Raw genomic sequence first — 19,697 nt, 5'->3', positions numbered from 1 at the left:
AGGAAGGATACTGCAAAATCCCCATTCTCACCCCACTCCAAGGGAAGGATACTGCAAAATCTTCATTCTCACCCCACTCCAGGGGAAGGATACTGCAAACTCCCCATTCTCACCCCACTCCAAGGGAAGGATACTGCAAAGTCCCCATTCTCACCCCACTCCAAGGGAAGGATACTGCAAAATCCCCATTTCCTCCTGATCAGCTGGGACTCAGGAGGCAGAGAATAGATGGAGGCGTACCTTTAAAAAGCCGGCTGATGGTGATTGGCTTGTCTCCATGAATGGAGCCTTTTCCTCCTTCCAGAGTGAAACCTAAACCTGCGGATGTCTTCTCCAGGGTAACTGTAAAGATCAGATCTTCTGTTGCTGGGTCAAAGCAGAATATTGTCGGAGGAGAACGAGTTTCGTTAGTAAAAAGCTATAACGTGGCATGGTGCTACAGAAAACCATCAGTTTTGTACAGATAGATACGCTCGATACTGGGCCACTAAGAGGATCTCAGACAGTTAACTTAGAGCAGTGGTTCCCAACATGGGGCCCATGCCCCATAGGGAGGCAATTTGTTTTTTAATGGGGGCAATTTGAACCTTATTTAAACCAAGTTAATAGGCTTTTAGGTTTCCTACTGCATGAGTAGAGTTCACTTTTTGAGTAAAGTAAGAATTATATGTCATTGGGGGGGGCAGGGGCATCAGGATTTTAGAGATGCTTAGGTGGGGCATGGCCCCCCAAAAAGTTGGGAACTACTGACTGAGAGGGATAATAACCTGACTTGATAACAATTATGGGCAGGTGGTTAGAGCTCATAGGCCCTTGTGTGAATCCCAACCAACCCCTTTTTTCTTTTTTGAAATTCCTGGAGCTCCCTTTCGCTATAAATTGCTGAAATCTGGGGTGCAAAATTTCCTGTCATCTAGAGATGGGAAACTTGAAAAGTTTGATGGAAGTCGCCAAAGAAGGATAACGTAGTTTTGAAAGGGAGGGGATTTCAAAAGTTTTGTCCTATAATCTTGGATCTTCTTCATACATTTGGATCACTGCCCTCCCTGCTCACTGGAAACTTTAACTTTCCAAAAGATCTGAGAAACTGTGCCCTGGAGGAATCAAGCAAGGTGTGTAGAATTACCTTACTTGTGATTCTTGTTTTTTTTTTTTTTTTGCAAAATATTTTCTCCATATAGCAATAGCGCTTAGACTTATATACCGCTTCACAGTGCTTTTACAGCCCTCTCTAAGCAGTTTACAGAGTCAGAATTTTGCCCCCAACAATCTGGGTCCTCATTTTTACGCACCTCAGACTGAGTTAACCTTGAGCCTGGTGAGATTTGAACTGCTAAATTGCAGGCAGCGGGCAGGCAGCAGAAATAGCCTGCAGTACCACACTCTAACCACTGTGTCACCTTGGCTCATATCACTTGTTCTCTCCCTCCCTCCCTCTCTCTCTTCGTTTTTCCGCTAATTCTACAGTATGCAAATACTTCTTCCTCCACCAACTTCTTTCTCTAGATTGTTTTGAGATGCTTTCTACGGAAGACCACAAAATTGCACCAAGATACCTCCTGTGCATACACTTTGCCATTCATCCCTCTCTATAGTACCAGCCCCTCTTCCCTTCCCGCCATCAGGCCCCGGACTCACTGGAATCCATTGAAGTTTCACTTCCTGTTGATGCTGAGGATTCAAGCGAGCCACTTTGGGTGCTCCATTCTCTCTCTTTGGGTTTCCGTGTGACAATTACTGCCAGCCTGAGATGCCGTGCTTTCCGCAAGATCTCCAGCGCTTCGCTGTGAGTGGCACCCTTGAGGGATTTTCCATTGATCGATAAGACTTCATCCCCTTTTCGGATAGTTCCTTCCTGAGATGCTAAGCCGCTGGGGAAGACTTTGTGAACCTATTACAAAAAGAGATGCAGTGGGGAAGCTTCCTTACCAGTCTTTCATTTGCATTGCGAGAAGTAAGATGGGTGAGATTTTTTTGCTTTTTTAAAAAAGTTGCATCATAGAGTTTGATCAGTGGAGAGTGTCCGCAAATTAGCCCCGGTTCCATTTAAAAACAGGATTAATTTATAATATTCTTGCCAGTGCTAATTTAAAGAATACATTATACATTCTGTCCTTAAAGGCAGACAGGTAAATTGCAAGGTCCTAGAAAACAGGAGAGTTTTTGAATTTCTCCATGCGGTGGCAAATAAGCAGGAAAATTGTTCTAATGGAGAAAGAAGGAAGGGAGGGCGGTTAATATGATAGTACAGAATATGATTTTCCTTTACTTGGTTTAAATTTCCTTATGTGCAACAAGATCACGAACTAAGATAGTATAGTAGTGGAAGTGCTGTTCTAGGGATGGAGATAATGGGCTTCCAGGCTTCTCTTGACTATGAAAGAATCCACATGAGATGGGAGCCAAAATTATTCCCACAAAGAGGTTTTGATCCATCAGGAAGCTGCCCCCACCCCCCCAATAAAATAAATCACCCAGCAGATCACTTACGACAACAGCTTTGTTTTCGAGATCTATTCCACCGGCCAAGCTAAACCCAAGGCCAGTCCCTTCTTCTTTGTGCAGAATCGTCACGTGAATGTCATTGAGTTGCTGCGCAAAGCAAAACAAAGTAAATAAATGGGGCAGGATGAGAGAAAGAAGATCCTGAATACTACAAGTACTAAAGCATTCCTGACAATAGTCATCTTCAGCATCTGCTTGAATGCATCAAGTGAAAGTGGCGCTCCCACCTGGATAACTGAGTCAGTGCTAGGAAATGGATGGATGGAATATTCCAGTGATGGCAAACCTTTTAGGTACAGAGTGGCCAAAACGAAAGGCGGCGCATGTGCAAGCACCAGATACCCGATGAGCAGCTGCCTGGCATGCATGCGTGCCTCAGAAACCTGACAAACAGCTGGCTGAGCTGGGGTGATGGCGCACATGCCCACAGAGAGGGCTCTGCATGCAACCTCTGGCATGCATGCCATGGGTGCACCGTCACAGGAATATTCCATCCTACTAATACTACTGGCTCTGCTGGCTGAGAGGGATAAGGATTGTTGCATGAAACGTTCACAGATTCTTGGTTAGGAGAAGCTATTGGAAAAGTTGACGATATCAGAGACTTGCCTTTAAGGTTGCCTCGTCCAAAGATTTCACCTCCTCCAGAAGCTTCTCCAGTTCTTCGGGAGTGAGGAGAGAGATGACCGCTTGCCCGGAGGTGCCCAGGGTTGGAGACGGGTTGGAGGCTTTCTTCTTATCTTCCCTCTTCTCTTTGTCTGGGTGATTTGCTCTGTAGTCTCTCAACTCAGAAAGGCTAGACAATTTGGGAAGGGGAAACGCTGAATAAGAAGCAGTTGGCTTCCATTTGAAACGGCTTCTTTTAATTTTTCTATTTCTTCTCCTCATGACAGCCAAGCCGCTTTCTAGACTCCTATTACCATCAACTCACTTGTGTTTTTCAAATATTCCCTTTTTTGTTTAATTCATATTTTAGTGCAAAAAGGGAATGTCAGAATATCTACTATCTATTCAGAATATCAGAATGTATCTTATTTATTCTGATAAGAATAGAGAATGGATGTTCAGGATCAAAATCTGGATTCTATAGGTTCTTATTATGCTGTTACAGTCTTCTTACTTGTCCCAGCAAGGTATTTGAATTCAGAAACTGGGACTTATTCAGGAAACTGTACTTAAAATCAGGAATGGTTCTACAGGGCACACCAGCAGCACTTTCAATTCTATCTATCTATCTATCTATCTATCTATCTATCTATCTATCTATCTATCTATCTATCTATCATCTATCTATCTATCTATCTATCTATCTATCTATCAATCATCATCTATCTATCATCTATCTATATCCATCTATCTATCATCTATCTATCATCTATCTATCTATCTATCTATCTATCTATCTATCTATCTATCTATCTATCTATCTATCATCTATCTATCTATCTATCTATCTATCTATCTATCTATCATCATCTATCTATCATCTATCTATCTATCTATCTATCTATCATCTATCTATCATCTATCTATCATCTATCTATCTATCTATCTATCTATCTATCTATCTATCTATCTATCTATCTAATCATCTATCTATCATCTACCTACCTACCTACCTACCTACCTACCTACCTACCTACCTATTATATCTATCTATCTATCTATCTATCTATCTATCTATCTATCTATCTATCTATCTATCTATCATCTATCTATCATCTCATCCATCTATGTATTTATCTATATCTACCTACCTCTCTATCTACCTCTCTATCTATCTATCCATCCATCCATCTGTATATCTATCTATATTTATTTATCTATCTCTTTATATTTATCTTTCTATCTCTCTCCATCCATCCATTCCCCAATGCTTGCTCTGAGGAACAGCAGGAAAGCTAGAAACACTTTTCCCTTTCAAAGGTCTGAAGCCCAGAATGTGAAGTTCCTGCAAATTGGAAAACAGACTGCCCACAAACTCCACAAAACTGTTTTAGTTTTAAAGAATCATTTATCGTAGTTTCAAATACCCTACAATCAAGTTCGAAATAAATCATCTCAGCTTCCAAATACAGCCAACCTGGTGGCATTTCAGGGTTGTTTTCAGAGAGACCCAGATTCTTCAGAGTAGAGGAGCTCATGAAGACTGAACTGAATTCTATATTTCAGGCGATACTGGCAGGCGTTTCTTTCTTCTGAAACTCAGCCTCTTACATCCACGTGGTGTCTTTATTCACCTCACTTAGATTCATGGAAGTCCCGTGTCCTCCCATTTCTCAGAACCAGCTTCTTAAATAAAGGGAGACTCAGCATGTTGAGATTTAAAAGCAGAAGCCATGAAGGCATAAGGCCTGGGGGGGGGGGTCAAGGGGAGAAGAATATGCGGTAATTTCCTCAAATAGCCACATGTGATGGAAGAACGGAGGGCCCGAATTGCAACATAGGAACCGGTGTCAAAATAAACAGTTTTCCAATCAATTACTATATCTGAACTTTCAAACCAAGTTAGGAAAATCCCTATTTCAAGTTGTGGTTTTTATGGCCAATTTTTCTACAGAGAGACCTAATTTGAGAACATTTGGAAGTTTCAAAGTTCCCTTTCATTGGGTTGTTGGTGAATAATTCATTCACAGCAAGGGCAGGACCAGGGGTGGGACGGAAAAATGTAATCAACCAGTTCTCTGCCTGGTTGCTGGGTGGGCATGACCATGGTGGGCGTGGCCTACTCGGCCTCCTGCACATGGTGGTGGTGGGGGAGGCGTTTTCACCCTCCCCAGGTTCCTGAGGGGTTTTTCGAGCCTCCGGGAGGGCGAAAATGGCCTCCGGGAGGGTGAAAATGGCCTCCCCTGGACTCTGGAGGCCCTCTGGCCAGAAACGGACCCATTTCTGGACTTCTGGGAGGCCCATTTTTTGCCCTCCCAGAGCCTTACATGGCATGATGAATGGGCCACATGGAGACTCCTGGGAGGGGCGGGGCAAGGTGGGCAGGGCCAGCCAGTTCTTGCAACTATCGATTCCGGATGTAAAATCATGTGTTTCACTCAAACTGGTGCGAACCAGCTGAATCCCATCCCTAGGCAAGGGCTGAAATAAAAAAGCAACATCCTATATAATAATAGCCAAACCGTTCTTTGAGACCTCATGTGAACAAAACATCACTAAGACAACCTTAAGAAAGGATATGACAACAAGATGAGCCCAAGGAGAACTGAACAACTTCTAAAATAACATAGAATGTTGGATGCTGCAGGAATGGAAGGTAAAAACTGGGTCTGTTAAAAAAAAAAGGCTAAAATCACAGCAACTCGATCCAAGTTTGTTAGTCTGAGATATTTCATTACTTGTCCAAGTATCTTCATCAGTCAAAATAAAAAATTTAGTCAGACAGAGTGTCATTGGAATGTACCAACTCTTGCCCCATCAACTGAAGGGTTTTCCCCCAAAAATGTTGATATGTTGATGACAACTCAATTATCCAGGCCAAAAGTATCTTAAAAAGGTTAAATTCAGTTAAAAATTTGAAAGTCGCAGCATACTAAGCCAGAGTTTTTAAAATCATGATTTGTTGATCATAGCCACGGGTGTCCCAAAAGTACTTTCTCAAGAGGCAACTGGACTGTTTTTGTTTTTCCTTGAAGACGTTTTGCTTCTCATCCAAAAAGCTTTTTCAGTTCTGAACATCAGAATTGAAGAAGCTTCTTGGATGAGAAGCAAAACATCTTCAAGGAAAAACAAAGACAGTCCAGTTGCTTCTTGAAAAATATACCTTTTGGGATGTGCAGGATGCCTGAGAATCTCCACAGACACATAACAACAAGATCTAGTTTATTAATAACACTAAGCCAACATAGGTAAGTGGGAACATAATTCTAAGCCAAAACCAAAATCATGAGAGCTTGGTATTATATGAGCATTTGTACAAAAGCTGACTTAAACTCCAAAGCAAATACTGAATGCAAGGGGTTATTTTTTTTAACTAAAAGGTAAAGGTTCCCCTCGCACATATGTGCTAGTCATTCCTGACTCTGGGGAACGGCGCTCATCTCTGTTTCAAAGCCAAAGAGCCAGCGCTGTCCAAAGATGTCTCCGTGGTCATGTGGCCGGCATGACTAAACGCCAAAGGCGCACGGAATGCAGTTACCTTCCCAACCAAAGGTGGTCCCTATTTTTCTACTTGCATTTTTACGTTCTTTCAAACTGCTAGGTTGGCAGAAGGTGGGACAAGTAACAGGAACTCACTCCATTACATGGCGCTAGGGATTCGAGCCGCCAAAACGCCAATCTTTCTGATCAACAAGCTCAACATCTTAGCCGCTGAGGCACCGAAAAAAACACACACTTAAAAGTTACAAACAGAAAGACCTTACTTAAGAGAATAGCCAGTGTCCAGAGACTGAACTTCTCTTCCTTGAGGGACAGCAACCTTGTCTTCTTCTGGGCAAGACTCAGAAATCCCTCCGTTGGAGGTTCCAGGGCTCTTCCTAGGACACCGAGGAGACTGAGAAGGAAAGCCATCTAAGGATTTCATCAAAGCTGATGAGAAGTGATTGCTAATGGAGTAGATTTTGCTGCATTTTTCTCCTTCGGCTTTGCTTTTCAACATCTCACATGTCTGAGATGAAGTGAGCGGAAAGCTCCGTGCTCGTTGACTCGGTGCTTTTGTGACTGGTGGGTCAAGTTCCGTATTTTGCGAGGCTGAAAGATTCAAAGATGAGTCAAGACGGTTGCTGCTGCTGCTCGTCTTCGAAATCGAAGCACAGCGCTCCATGCAGGAGGAAGAAGAGGAGCTGAGCTGATCTTCTCCTTGAGATGACAGCAGATGGCTGCTCTGCTCAGAACCTCGGTGGTCGATGTTACTGGTGGAGACTTCCTGAGGATCAAACTTGGCCGTTTGGGAATCCTGCCTGCTGGAAGCTTCTTCTTTTTGAACGGAGGGCTTCGGACTCAGCTTCCTAGTCCCCTTTTCAGGTGACTGAGGGGTGCCCAGATTTTCAAAAGAGCTAATTCTCTGCTTGATTGACGATCCTCTAGATGTCCGGATGATCTTGGTCATGGAGCCCGCCTCGTTGTCCGACATGCTTTGATGCTCACTGACGCTGTTTCTGAGAGGTTTCACATCTGAATTTCCTTTCTTTAGTCCCTTGAGGCTTTGACGGAACCAAGCTGGTTTGGGCGCTACAGGTGGTCCTTTCTTCACACAGTCGCCTTCTTCTGAGGTAGAAGAGGCCTTGGGATCGCTCTCCTCAGTGTCTGAGGGCTGCAGGGCCACGTCCGAGCAATGCAAAGTTGCCTCACCGTCTTTGCTTTCGACGCCATGCGGCATGTTTAAGCTGCACCTTTCTTCGGCCATGCTGGGGTTAAACAAGCTTTTGATGCAGTCGGAAATTCTCACCCAAGGATCTTCGGTTGTCGCCTCAAGGCTATAATCCACCCTAGCTTGTCTTCTGAGTGCAGGCCTTGCAGAGGAGTCTGCCTTCCCTAAAATGCATCAGAAGGTTAACAAAACGTCAGCTCTCACCAATGGGATCATTCTTTTTTTTCCTTTATTTTTTTAAAATTCATTTCATATTAAAATATCAGACACAGTGCAACCATCCTGGCATTATCTCCGCCATACACACTAAAATATAGAACAAATATCATATATACTCATCATACCTGACTAATTATATACAATTATTCTGCCCAATATAATCATTTATATTTACACATATTACAACACATTTCGGGTCTACAAATCCTGTTTATTTCCTGTTCCAACTCCCACCTCTCAGTTCCAACCATTGGTAAAATCTATTCCATATATCAGGTTATTCTGTCTCTCCTTTATTCTTTAATTCTAACATCAATCTAACCATTTCCGCGCAATCCAATACTTTCTTTATTATCTCTCTTTCTAAAGGTATATTTTCGCTTTACCATTGTTGGGCGTACACCATTCTCACCGCTGTTATAACGTGTAGTATTAAATACGTTGACCCTTTACTGTAGCCCTCTGTTATAATTCCTAATAAAAATAATTCTGGTTTAAGTTCTAATCTTTGTCCAACCGTTGTTTCTAACCACATCTGACTCCGTCGCCAAAATTCCTTTGCTTTTTTGCATCGTTCTGAATTCAAAATTGCCCTACAGGATTACAGTCTGTGAATGCTTGTGAGCAAGGGTCCCCCCCCCCAACTCAATTATACCTATGGAACTGTGCAAAAATTGGTTTGCACCTGCCAGTAACAATCCTGGAACTTTACAATTGCTCCCATGCAATCCTATGCCTATGAGTGAAATTTATTTCTGACGAAGCCAAAACTGAGAAAATCTCTTTCAATTTGAGATATCCGGGCAGTTTTTATGGCAGCAAAATAGAAGAAATGTCGTTATCTTCTATTTGCTGAGGGACTTCTAGGTAGACACAATTACTAACTCACATAGTTGTGCAGTTAGACCATCCCATTTCATTCATGCATTAATTTTGAGCACCATCCTGGACAGATTTATTCAGATCGTTTGCAGAAAACTGCATGCCAGTTGGTTATGATAACGATCGCTAGCCCAGGATTGCAAAGCTGGAATTTGCACAATAACTCCTACGTCAGTGCTAACCAAGGACTCTCCTTTTCCAAAGGAGGCTCCTTGGTTAGCACTGACTTTCCATGGCAGGCAAACAAATCGTACCTTGGCTGTTTTTCTTTTCGCGATCTGCAGCTCCTGAGGACACCTTCAGCTGTTCTGCAGCTCGTGGAGCCAAAGAACTTGCAAATGTGCCGTGAGTTACAACCGTCTTATTTCTCAGCCGCAGCAGGTCCCCAACTTCCTGTCGACAAAACAGGAAGCACAAAGCTGACAACACTGAGTTGCATCAAACTGCATTCTCTGGTATCATCTAGAGAAACACAAAAGGTTTCATCTGGAACTCAGATTTTGACCAGGTTGGGTTTTCAAGTCTGACAAATGATGCTGTTAGTTCAGCGTTATGCCATTAGATTCTGTAAATAACACTCAGTCAGGATTTAGCTTAATTCTGACTTATCTAATCACTGGGTTAAAAACAGGATTTTCTTCTCTCTCACTTTTTTTTTAACCATGCGTCATTTTTTGCCAGATTTTAAAATCCTTTGCAATCCATTCCTAAGCATTTAAAAAAGAAGATCAAAACAGGGACTTGATTTGCACGTGGACTTCTACTTCTGGAAAAATAAAAACGATGCTTCCAGAGCCTTAAATTATGTTGAAATATTCCCCACCACCACCACCACCTCCAGTTCACATTTAATTTCCTTTAAAATTTCACCGAAAGAGGAAGAGAATGTCGGTGAAATGTTATTGGGCAAAGTGTGGTTTTCTTGCCCTTCTTCAGTTTTCAGAAGGCCCTGTGTGAATGTCGTGTCTTTTCTTGGAGAAATTAACAAAGGAGAAATTTCCTGGCAGTGAGAACAATTCACCTGTGGAACAATTGCCTCCAGAAGTTGTGAATGCTCCAACACTGAAAATATTTAAATAGATGTTGGATAACATTTGCCTGAAGTGGTGTAGGGTTTCCTGCTTGAGCAGGGGGTTGGACTAGAAGATCTCCATGGTCCCTTCCAACTCTGTTAGTCTGTTATTCTTATACAACCCTTAATGGTGTAGAATAGAATAACGGAGTTGGAAGGGACCTTGGAGGTCTTCTAGTCCAACCCCCTGCTTATGCAAGAAACCCTACACCACTTCAGGCAAATGTTATCCAACATCTATTTAAATATTTTTCAGTATTGGAGCATTCACAACTTCTGGAGGCAAGTTGTTCCACAGATTAATTGTTCTAACTTTTTAACTCTTCTAATTTTTACTCTCTGCCTTCCCTTTCAATCCCAAAGGAAAATATTCACAGAAAACACTTCTAATGGGGGTTCTTTCAGTTGGAGAAACCTGGAACGTTTCAGTGTGATAGAAAGAAGTTAAAGAGAAAACATATATCTTCACTCCAGTAAGAAAGTCATCTCAAAAACACCAAGAGAAATTTGACAGAAATTCTCAAGGAAGCTGAGAATGAGGTGGGAAAACAGGCAAGTTTCAAAAAAGGCTCTTCAGCATTAAACATGAGCACAAATTAACTTAGAACAGTTAACAGGTCAAAGCTATTTAAATTATCTACATGTGAATAACCCCATAATTGTATCTGATATCTTAAGCGCTCATATTTTTATATGGGTAGATACGAAAGGAGATTCTAATTGAAGTTTCAATAGGATATTTGGGATAGATCAAAGGAGAATGGAGAATCATACACTTCTAAAGCTTCTAAAGGTTTTGTCTTTTTTTAAGAGCAGAGTTGTGGACCTTAGAAATAGAATTATTTTGCCACTAATAACTAATCATTGCAGGTCCTTCATGTCTTACATATTTAATTATCTCATTTATGGTTCCATGCACATGAGATGAAACTTCACAAATTACTGATATTCTTGCTTATCACTATTTCTTTGAAACCCCCCCCCCCATCACAACGCATAAATATACTACAGTGGTCTAATATGATCCAGTTTTTAACCTTGAATAAGCTGTAAGGAAGGGGTTCGTGTGTTCTGTGAATCCCAACAAGAAATAAGACATCTATATTTAAATGATCTGCAGTACTCATTTTTATGAATATACGCAGAGGCATGTTTTGAAATAAAGCAATAGAAGGAAAGATCAAATCTTTTATCCTGCATTTAACTCTGAAACTCTTGACGTTCTGTAAATTTAGGTGCTTTCCTCCATCCTAGGGTTACTGGTTTTTTTTTGTGTGTGTTTTTTTTGCGTGCTTTGCATATATCATTTGATATTTTCCTTTTCTGCACTCCAGATACTCGGACGTAAAGTCTAGTTCCTTTTCCCCTGCTATTGTCTTCTCAAACTTTTTTTTTATTTTTTTTATTTTGAAGAGGCCCGCAAGTCGGTGTTCCCACACACAGGAGGGATTTTTGCTTGTTCTCAGATAGGGCGGTTGCTTTGAGAGACAGTTTCAGAGAGTTTTCTTTTCTTGTTTTGCAAATGCATTTTCATTTGTCATTCAAGGCATCGGTTCTCACTCATCGTGTTTTTGCCATCTCAAAAAGGTCAACTTCTTGTCTAAAAATCGGCTATAAAGCCCGCCCTTGGGGGAGGAAACGGTTTACATTCAGCATTCAACTGAGCCCTATTACGATCTCAACTCTTTCAAAGCAACCTCATTGATACCACTACAATAGCTGGCATTTGTTGGGGGGGGGGAGGTGTTTCCCATGCAGGCCCAACTCCTTTGTTGGTGATATTTGGGGAGGGGCTTGCCATGGGCTCAGGGCCAACTATTGTCCTTTCCCCCCCCTCCCTTAATGACTTGGTTCCTTTTCCTGGCTTTTCTCCACACTGCTTACATGCCTTGACCACTTTCAATTCGGTGGCTTCAGCCTACTCTCACAGGTTCCTTGCTTAACCAATAGTTGCTTTGCCTTCAGAGTTATGATGCCCCCCCCCAACCAACTGTCACATCTGGAAGCCAAATCTGTTTATACACTATTTATTTAGTGTATTGCAAATACATGGACTTATGGTTGAGTTCAGTCCTTTGGGCCTTAAAAGGCCCATTTTGTTTATCCGTTGCCATGATACTCAGGAATTCTACCAAGGTGTCTGGCTGCCAACTGTCGTTAACTGCCAATTTTCCAATGCAGTCTGGCTGCCCGTTGATGCCAGTCGTTTGGTTGGCACTACCTTGCTATCCACGAAGAGGAGAATGAAGATCACCCCCCCCCCCCCAATCACTCCTTCCCAATAAGCAACTGACTCAGAAGACCATTTAATGATTACTGAAGCCATCTCTTCCTTGGAGTAGCTTCAGATTTTGCTTCAGACTTTGGTAGGTTTTGAATGGCTTGAATGGAGGCTTCCAGCCATTCCTGTGAAGTGAGATATTCTGTTTCTGAGCCTTCAACAGCAATATCTTCACCCAGTCATCCATATCCCCCCTTGAATGCTTCAGGATGTTCCTTCTGAAACTCCATACTCCCAGAGACTGACTCTCTTACTGGTTTATAAACATCTGCTTTCACGCTTTTTAGGCATTTATGAAGCTATTCTAATATATTTTGCCTGGATTCTCTACAACTTTTCGTTTGGAGATTGTCTAAAGACATTTGAAGCCATTCCTTCTTTAAGAATATCCCAGTCCACAATGCCCCCCTTTTAAAAAAAAGAGGTTCCCGCTGGCCATTCGTGTGGAATCAAATAATGAGTTTCTGGGCCTGGAAGAGTGATATGATTTGGGGATATCGTCACCCAATCATCCACATCACCTTCAAATGCTTCAGGATGTTCTTTCTGAAATGTCATCCAGGTGTCTACAAGCCATACTCCCAGAGACACCCTTACTGGCTTATAAAAATCTGCTTTCACGCTTTTTCGGCATTTATGAAGCCATCCCAATACATTTTGCTTGGATTCTTTCGAGTTTTTGGTTGGGAGATTGTCTAAAGATACTTTAAGCCATTCCTTGTTTATGTGATATTCCAGTCCATGATGCTTCCTTTTTTAAAGAGGTTCTCACTGGTTTTGTGGTGCTGTACTATCTACACTTGTTTGCTGGGGGCTCACAAACTCTCTACTTCTAGATGATACAACCTGGCCCTTATGCATCAATGGGTAACAGCTGTTCTTCCTCAGTTGTTTCTCTCCATTGTTGGCATTTTTTAGTCCCTTCTGTCCACCAGAAAGCTTGTCTTACCTGAGCGTTTGAAGATGGCGGGACTTCACTCTCATGCAGGTTGGGTCTCTCTTTCATCTCTCTGATCATCTGCTCATTATCAGGACAATCCTGTTTGAAATACTTCCGTGGTGGAGGTTTGGGCTTGAATGACCTGGGTTTCCTAACCAGGATCTCTGTGCATTTTTTAGTCCTATGTGGTGAAAGGGGACCGGCGCCTTGAGACGCTGATGGGGAAGACTCATTTCGCAAACTCATTTCAGAAAATGAATGTCGGGAGCCTGGTGGCTGCGTGATTGCTACATCCAGAGGATGTTCTTTTCCTTGGCCATTGGTCAACTGATAAAGAAGGCCATTTCCACAAGACGACCTGGGGTTGTAACTGCTATCGCTGCTGGAACGGATCATTGGCTTTTGGGAAGGATGGTTGAGGTGAGCGTCACTCTTCTCCAAATATTTTTCACAGGGAGCTTTCTTAAGCCAACTGCCACCTACAATGAAAGTAAAACACAGCACGGTCAAACATGGCACAGAGAGATATGAGATAATGGCTAAAAATCCAAAGACTTTCATAAATAGTGCGCCCCAAAGTGTCTGGGATTTGTGTAAGGACTTCAGTAGCCTCACACAGCCATTTGTATGGCAAAACAGGAAGGTTGCAAAAAGTCTATGCCTGTCATGCCCCTGTCAGAGCCTGAATCTGTGGGGGAAGACGAGCTGGAACCCGAACCGACAGAGATTGAGGGGGCAGCTTCATTTTCTTCGGAAAAAAATGGGGAAGACCAGGAACTTTCAGGATTAGGGCAGATTATAGGCAGGAAGGAACAGAGGTAAGATGAACATGAGGGACAGAGGTCAGGTGAAGAGCAAGGACCACTCCCTCCTGATCCAAGGACTTGGAGAGTGGAGAGAAGGCATGAACAGCACAGATTGAACAGGCTACTCCGGAGAAGAGTGCCCTGCCCATCTTCACAAGGCACGCCCGGGGAATGAGATTTAAGGAGACGCTTGTGGGGAGGGGCTATTGTTGGGAACAAACACTGAGTTCCTGAAGTATTGTGTGCCGAAGTTTGAACTTTCCAAGAATCCTTGCATTTCTTCTGGCGTTCTGGACTAATTACCTGGATCTTTTGCTTCCTGAACTCCTTGATTTGCCGAATAACTTTGAATTTATTGCTTTGCAGCCTTGGTGCAGACAGCGCTGGGCTAGACTAATTGCAGCCAGAGGCTGCTTGAGGTTTGTTGGAGGGGGGGGGTGTTTGTTATTACTCTACTCTGGGACTTGCCAGGAACGTGGAAGCATTAGCAGAAATTTGGAGCAATAAATGTGTGGTTTGAAGTGCCAACTGTTTGTGTTTTATCTGTGCCATGCCTTGGGACATCACAATGTCATTACCTGGGAAGCTGCAATTCAGAGTTTAAAAATCTCCACAAATCACTGTACATCATTATGTCCTTTTAATGACCCCATAATCCCTTGTGGGGTGAAGTCTGGGCAACTGAATGGAGTGTTTGCTGGCCAGATGCCTTTCCTGTCACCAACGTCGAGTTATATTGAGCAGATATATTCTCATTGTGCCCAGAGAGAGAAACAGCTGCCTCTACCTAGGATTGAACTAACAGCCTCCTGATTGTGAGGCCAGAGCTCTACCTCTAGGCCACTGCACCACTCCCACAAAGCACTGTATGTCAAGGAACTAATCTAAATTCCTTCTTGTTATTGATAACTGTCCAATATGGCATTGATTTTATCTTATACTCTACTTAAAATTAATATCTAACGAATTAATGATAAAAAAAACACTGGGCTGCGCAGAGATGGACAAATTAACCCTAAAATTAAAAGATAAAGAGGAATTGGAATATTATGAAATCTGGAATAATTGGTATGAATGGTTAGGAAAAAAAAATTAAGCCAAAAACAATATATATAAATACGTATAGAACTGTGTATAAAAGTATGTAAATATAGAAGCGGAATATTATAAACATGTATAGATAAGATGATATAACAAGGTACAAATGTTAACATAATGACTGTAATATATGGTGAAAAGAGAAAAACATGCATAGATAAGACGATATGACAATGTACAAAATGTTGACATAACAACTGTAATATATGATGAAAAGAGAAAACAATAAAAATTACTAGGCTAAAAATAAAATTAATATCTGCTTTATGAACACAAAAATAACGTCACCTTTAGTACTTTTTAAAAATTCCTATTACAATTGCTCAAAGAACAATTAAGGTTATCTTGGTGAAGGTTAAGATGATGGTTCCTATCAGGAGAGGAGTCGTTTCTTATTTTGCGGTCTGAAAGTCTGAAAATCTTGGCGTTTTAATGCAATGATATTATCAAAAAAGATGCATTTCAACTCAATTTTTCTGGCTTTGGATGAACTGGAAAGGGTTACATGTTACAAAATAGGGATGCTATATGCTGAAAGTTCTAACTCTCTCTTACATCTTATGAGGACAAAGGAGAAGTCCCCTTAAATCAGTTTAGGTCCACGTTGAGGGATCTGCTGGACTGTATTTTTAAAGCTGCAGCTCACTATTGTTTGTTATTTTGTCCCAGAGGATCTAGTTCTCTCTGTGTGGTATCTGGGTATCAATTCTGGTAACAGGCTGATGGACCAAAAAGGTCTCTAAGGTGATTTGGCCTGGTTGGATACTTTAAAAAAGATGGCAAATTCTCCATATCTAAATGGAGGGGAATTCCTTACCTTCTGTATTCCAATGGAATTTGTCTCTTTCCAACTTGTTGCTTTCCATGGCATTGAAAATGGCATCCTTTAGCTGCTGTTCAGACACCTGCAATAGGCCACCGGGATGAAAACTTTAAAGTTTGGCAAGTTTGCTTTTGTTTCCATTTCCACAATACTTTGTAATCACACTTCCCTGGAACTATGGGTGGGTTTCACTATTAAATTCTGAAATTCAGCCTTTTTGCCCAAGGTTTAGGTAAAGATATCTAAAGGGGGTTGCTCAATGTTTCATGCCAAGACTTGTTGGCATGAACGATACTTCATGCCAAGACTTATTAACAAGTCAACTTTTTGACCTAATGCAAATTGCAATTCTTTCAGGAAAGTTTTATATACAGCTTTGCAGAACGTTGGGTCCCAAAACAGCAGTATACTTTAGAAAACACAGTATTAGGACTTCTTAAAACACAGCTTCTTAAAACCACTACATCTTTTCCCCCGAAAAGAGGTGCAGCTGCTTTATGGAGTTTCACAAAGTTGCTATATGCATATCTGATGCGCTCCAAAGCATCTTTACCCTTTCAGCTTTGAAGTGCTACACAATATTAATTGTAAGTAATAAGAATTAAGCTATATGGTTGCTGTTAAGGGACAAAACAATGAAAGAAAGAGAATGGCCAAGAAGGTCTAAAGACGGTGGTAGACAACTTTGCAAGGATAAAGGCCTCAGCAGGTGCCTGATGAAACTGAGACCTGACTTAGGTTCTCCACAATAGAAAGACATCTTGGTATTTGAGGGTAGGCGGTTGGCTTTGAGGGGGAGGCTATTTTGACAGAAGTCCGATTGCTGGGGACAACATTACAATATATAAATGTCATTCACTTTCCACCTTACCTGTGGATCAGGATGCCTGCTAATGATGATTTGCACAATGCCAGGATTGCAGTGGCTTAGGACAGTGTGAACTTCACTAAGGGTCATTGTTTGAACGGATGCCTCATTGATTTCCACTATTTCATCTCCACCTCTTCCAGAAGATTGCCATTAAAAAGAAAAACAAGTGTTAATCCTAGCATGGCCAACATCGTATATTTTTGCAAACCTGAAACATTACCTATGTTGTTTCTGTTGGCTAATTTAGGATTTCAAAGAGGGATGCCTGAAGCCCAAAGAATTCTATCTTGTTGTCTACTTTCGAATGAGTAATCCATATATAGGCAAATTAACAGATTAACAGAGTTGGAAGGTACCTTGTAGGTCATCTAGTCCACCCTCCCACCCAAGCAGACGACCTTACACCATTTCTGACAGATGGCAGCCCAATCTCTTCTTGAAAGCTTCCAGTGATGAAGCCCCCACAACTTCTGAAGGCAACTTCTGTTCCATTGGTTGATTGTCCTCACTGTCAGAAAATTCCTCCTTACTTCTAGGTTCAATCTCCCCTGGTTCAGTTTCCATCCATTATTCCTCGTCTGGCCTTTGGGTGCTTTGGAAAATAGCTTGACCCCTTCCTCTCTGGGGCAGCCCTTCAAATATTGGAGGACTGCTCTCATGCCTCCCCTGGTCCTTCTCTTCACTAAACCAGCCATGGCCAATTAAGGCAAATTACAAATCCAGGCAACAAGTTTAAAGTTCTCTCACATTCTTTTTGATATAAAGGGGACGTGACTCTTTTCGTGAGAGTGAGGTCCAATCTTGCTGATTACCTTGTTGATTGCTTTGGAAACAACTAATGCAGGGGTGTCCAAACTTGGGAACTTTAAGACTTGTGGACTTCAACTCCCAGAATTCCCCAGCCAGCCATGCTGGCTGGGGAATTCTGGGAGTTGAAGTCCACAAGTCTTAAAGTTCCCAAGTTTGGACACCCCTGAACTAATGGATATCTTATTCATTTGAGAATCACCTCTGGCATTTATTTTATGTGAGGCTAAAAATTAACTCCTTCGGGGTTAGTTGGTTGGGTCACTGTTAATATAGCAATAGAACGTAAATTTATATGCCGCTTGATAGTACTTTACAGCACTTTCTGGGCAGTTTACAATGTCAGCATATTGCCACCAACAATCTGGGTCCTCATATGACTAATCCACCTCCCACTACATTTAAGTGTGTTATGGGAAGCAGGTCAACAGCAGTTGTCTCTCTCTCTCTCTCCCTCTCTCTCAGGAGGCAGCAAATTTTAGAAAACAAATCATGGAATATAGTCTCTCTGCAGCTTATAGTAGCTCTAATCTTGCCCATTTTCACTGAAGTGCAAAACAAAAGAAGGCTCAGCTGAACATTAAGTGTTCGATGAAGATTGACTCATAGCACAGAGAAAGAACATGCAGGCGCCTGTTTTTGGTTTCATCTTACTTAACTACTTCTCTAAACTTTCTCCGGATGCTCTGCTTTTGCAAGAGACAGAGCCTTGGCCCAGAATTTAGCAGCTATGTTATGCTTGCAGTTTCTTTCTTTGTTGCAGCCTGGACTTTCACTTTGCAGGGGAAATTCAATATTGAGATATTTCAAGTTTAACCATGGAAGAAAGGAAAGGGGAAAGAGAAAAGGAAAGAAAGAAAGAAAGAAAGAAAGAAAGAAAGAGAGAGAGAGAGAGAGGAGAGATATTTCAAGTTTAACCATGGAAGAAAGGAAAGGGGAAAGAGAAAAGGAAAGAAAGAGAGAGAGAGAGAGAGAGAGAGAAAGAGAGAGAGAGAGAAAGAAAGAAAGAGAGAAAGAGAGAGAAAGGGAGAAAGAGAAAGAAAGAAAGAAAGCGAGAAAGAGAGAGAGAGAGAGAGAGAGAGAGAAAGAAAGAAAGAAAGAAAGAAAGAAAGAAAGAAAGAAAGAAAGAAAGAAAGAAAGAAAGAAAAAGATTTTGCAATGCGTGTGGCTGTATTGAGTTTGCCAACAATGGTTTTAAGGTATGGCTCTTTTCTCCAGGTGAAAAGTTGGATTGGGTTTTGAGTAACCAATCAAATCTGGCACTGTAACTTCTCACCTTTTTAAAAAAGTGGAACGTGAATGTCAGAACGCTTTGGAAATTATTCGGTCTCGACATACCTGAGCCTCCCATCCATGTGAGCCACAGAGCCAGGAGAAAGAGTGTGGATGAATATTCCTGAAATGTACCGGGAATAAGGGATGCTGCACAAGCCAATGCCTAAGCCCACACCAGCCTCTGGAAAATACATTAGAAAGATATGGAAAGACAAAGAGGATGTGAGCTATGCAAACGATTAAGAAATGTGCTGTTTCCCTATACCAGGGATTGGCAACCTTAAACACTCAAAGAGCCACAAAGGTCCTAACCAGAAGCTCCTCCCATGCAATTCTGGAGCCGACTAGAAGTCCAGTTCCCCCACCACAGAGTTTCCTCCTAGCACAGTGTCCTTTTTCCTCTACCTGTCCTAACTGAAAGCCCTATCAATTGTGGAGCCAACCGGAAAACCTGCTCCTTGCCATAGAGTCTCCTCCTGGCATGCCGTGCTTCGCCCCCTCCCCCAACCAGAAGCTCCTCTCAAAATTGTGGCGCCGACCGGCAACAGGGAGCCGCAGCAGAGGGATGAAAGAGCCACATGCGGCTCTAGAGCTGCAGGTTGCTGACCCCTGCTCTATACGCTCACCCTGTGTCAGTATTGAGCATTAGACTTGCTTCTCTTCTCACCCATTCACGATTTCTGCATGCATACCTGGTAGCTTGGCCCACACATTGTGCTAAGCTGTGGTTTGTTTTATTGTGATTTCACATGCCAGAATAGTACACACCTATTAAGACATTAAAACTGGTCGGCAAGCCAG

The 19,697-nt window shown here is 42.0% G+C and overlaps 1 protein-coding gene across 1 annotated transcript in view; it reads right to left on the bottom strand.

Annotated features, from left to right (window-relative positions):
• Positions 1-19,697, bottom strand: part of IL16 (interleukin 16) — a 35,773-nt gene that overhangs the window by 1,068 nt on the left and 15,008 nt on the right. Inside the window, exons 10-19 of the mRNA XM_081964719.1 lie at positions 18,960-19,077; positions 16,815-16,947; positions 15,938-16,025; positions 13,226-13,695; positions 9,178-9,316; positions 6,876-7,986; positions 3,115-3,301; positions 2,491-2,592; positions 1,639-1,891; positions 241-366 (exon numbers count right to left, since the gene is read on the bottom strand). Of these exons, the coding sequence (XP_081820845.1) occupies positions 241-366; positions 1,639-1,891; positions 2,491-2,592; positions 3,115-3,301; positions 6,876-7,986; positions 9,178-9,316; positions 13,226-13,695; positions 15,938-16,025; positions 16,815-16,947; positions 18,960-19,077 (2,727 nt within the window). The remainder of the gene's footprint in view (positions 1-240; positions 367-1,638; positions 1,892-2,490; positions 2,593-3,114; positions 3,302-6,875; positions 7,987-9,177; positions 9,317-13,225; positions 13,696-15,937; positions 16,026-16,814; positions 16,948-18,959; positions 19,078-19,697) is intronic.

The sequence above is a fragment of the Natrix helvetica genome (assembly GCF_964273705.1).
Source record: "Natrix helvetica genome assembly, chromosome: 12".
Taxonomy (NCBI): Eukaryota; Metazoa; Chordata; class Lepidosauria; order Squamata; family Natricidae; genus Natrix; species Natrix helvetica.
The sequence above is the reverse complement of the archived record's forward strand: the minus strand, read 5'-3'. Positions and strand labels throughout refer to the sequence as shown.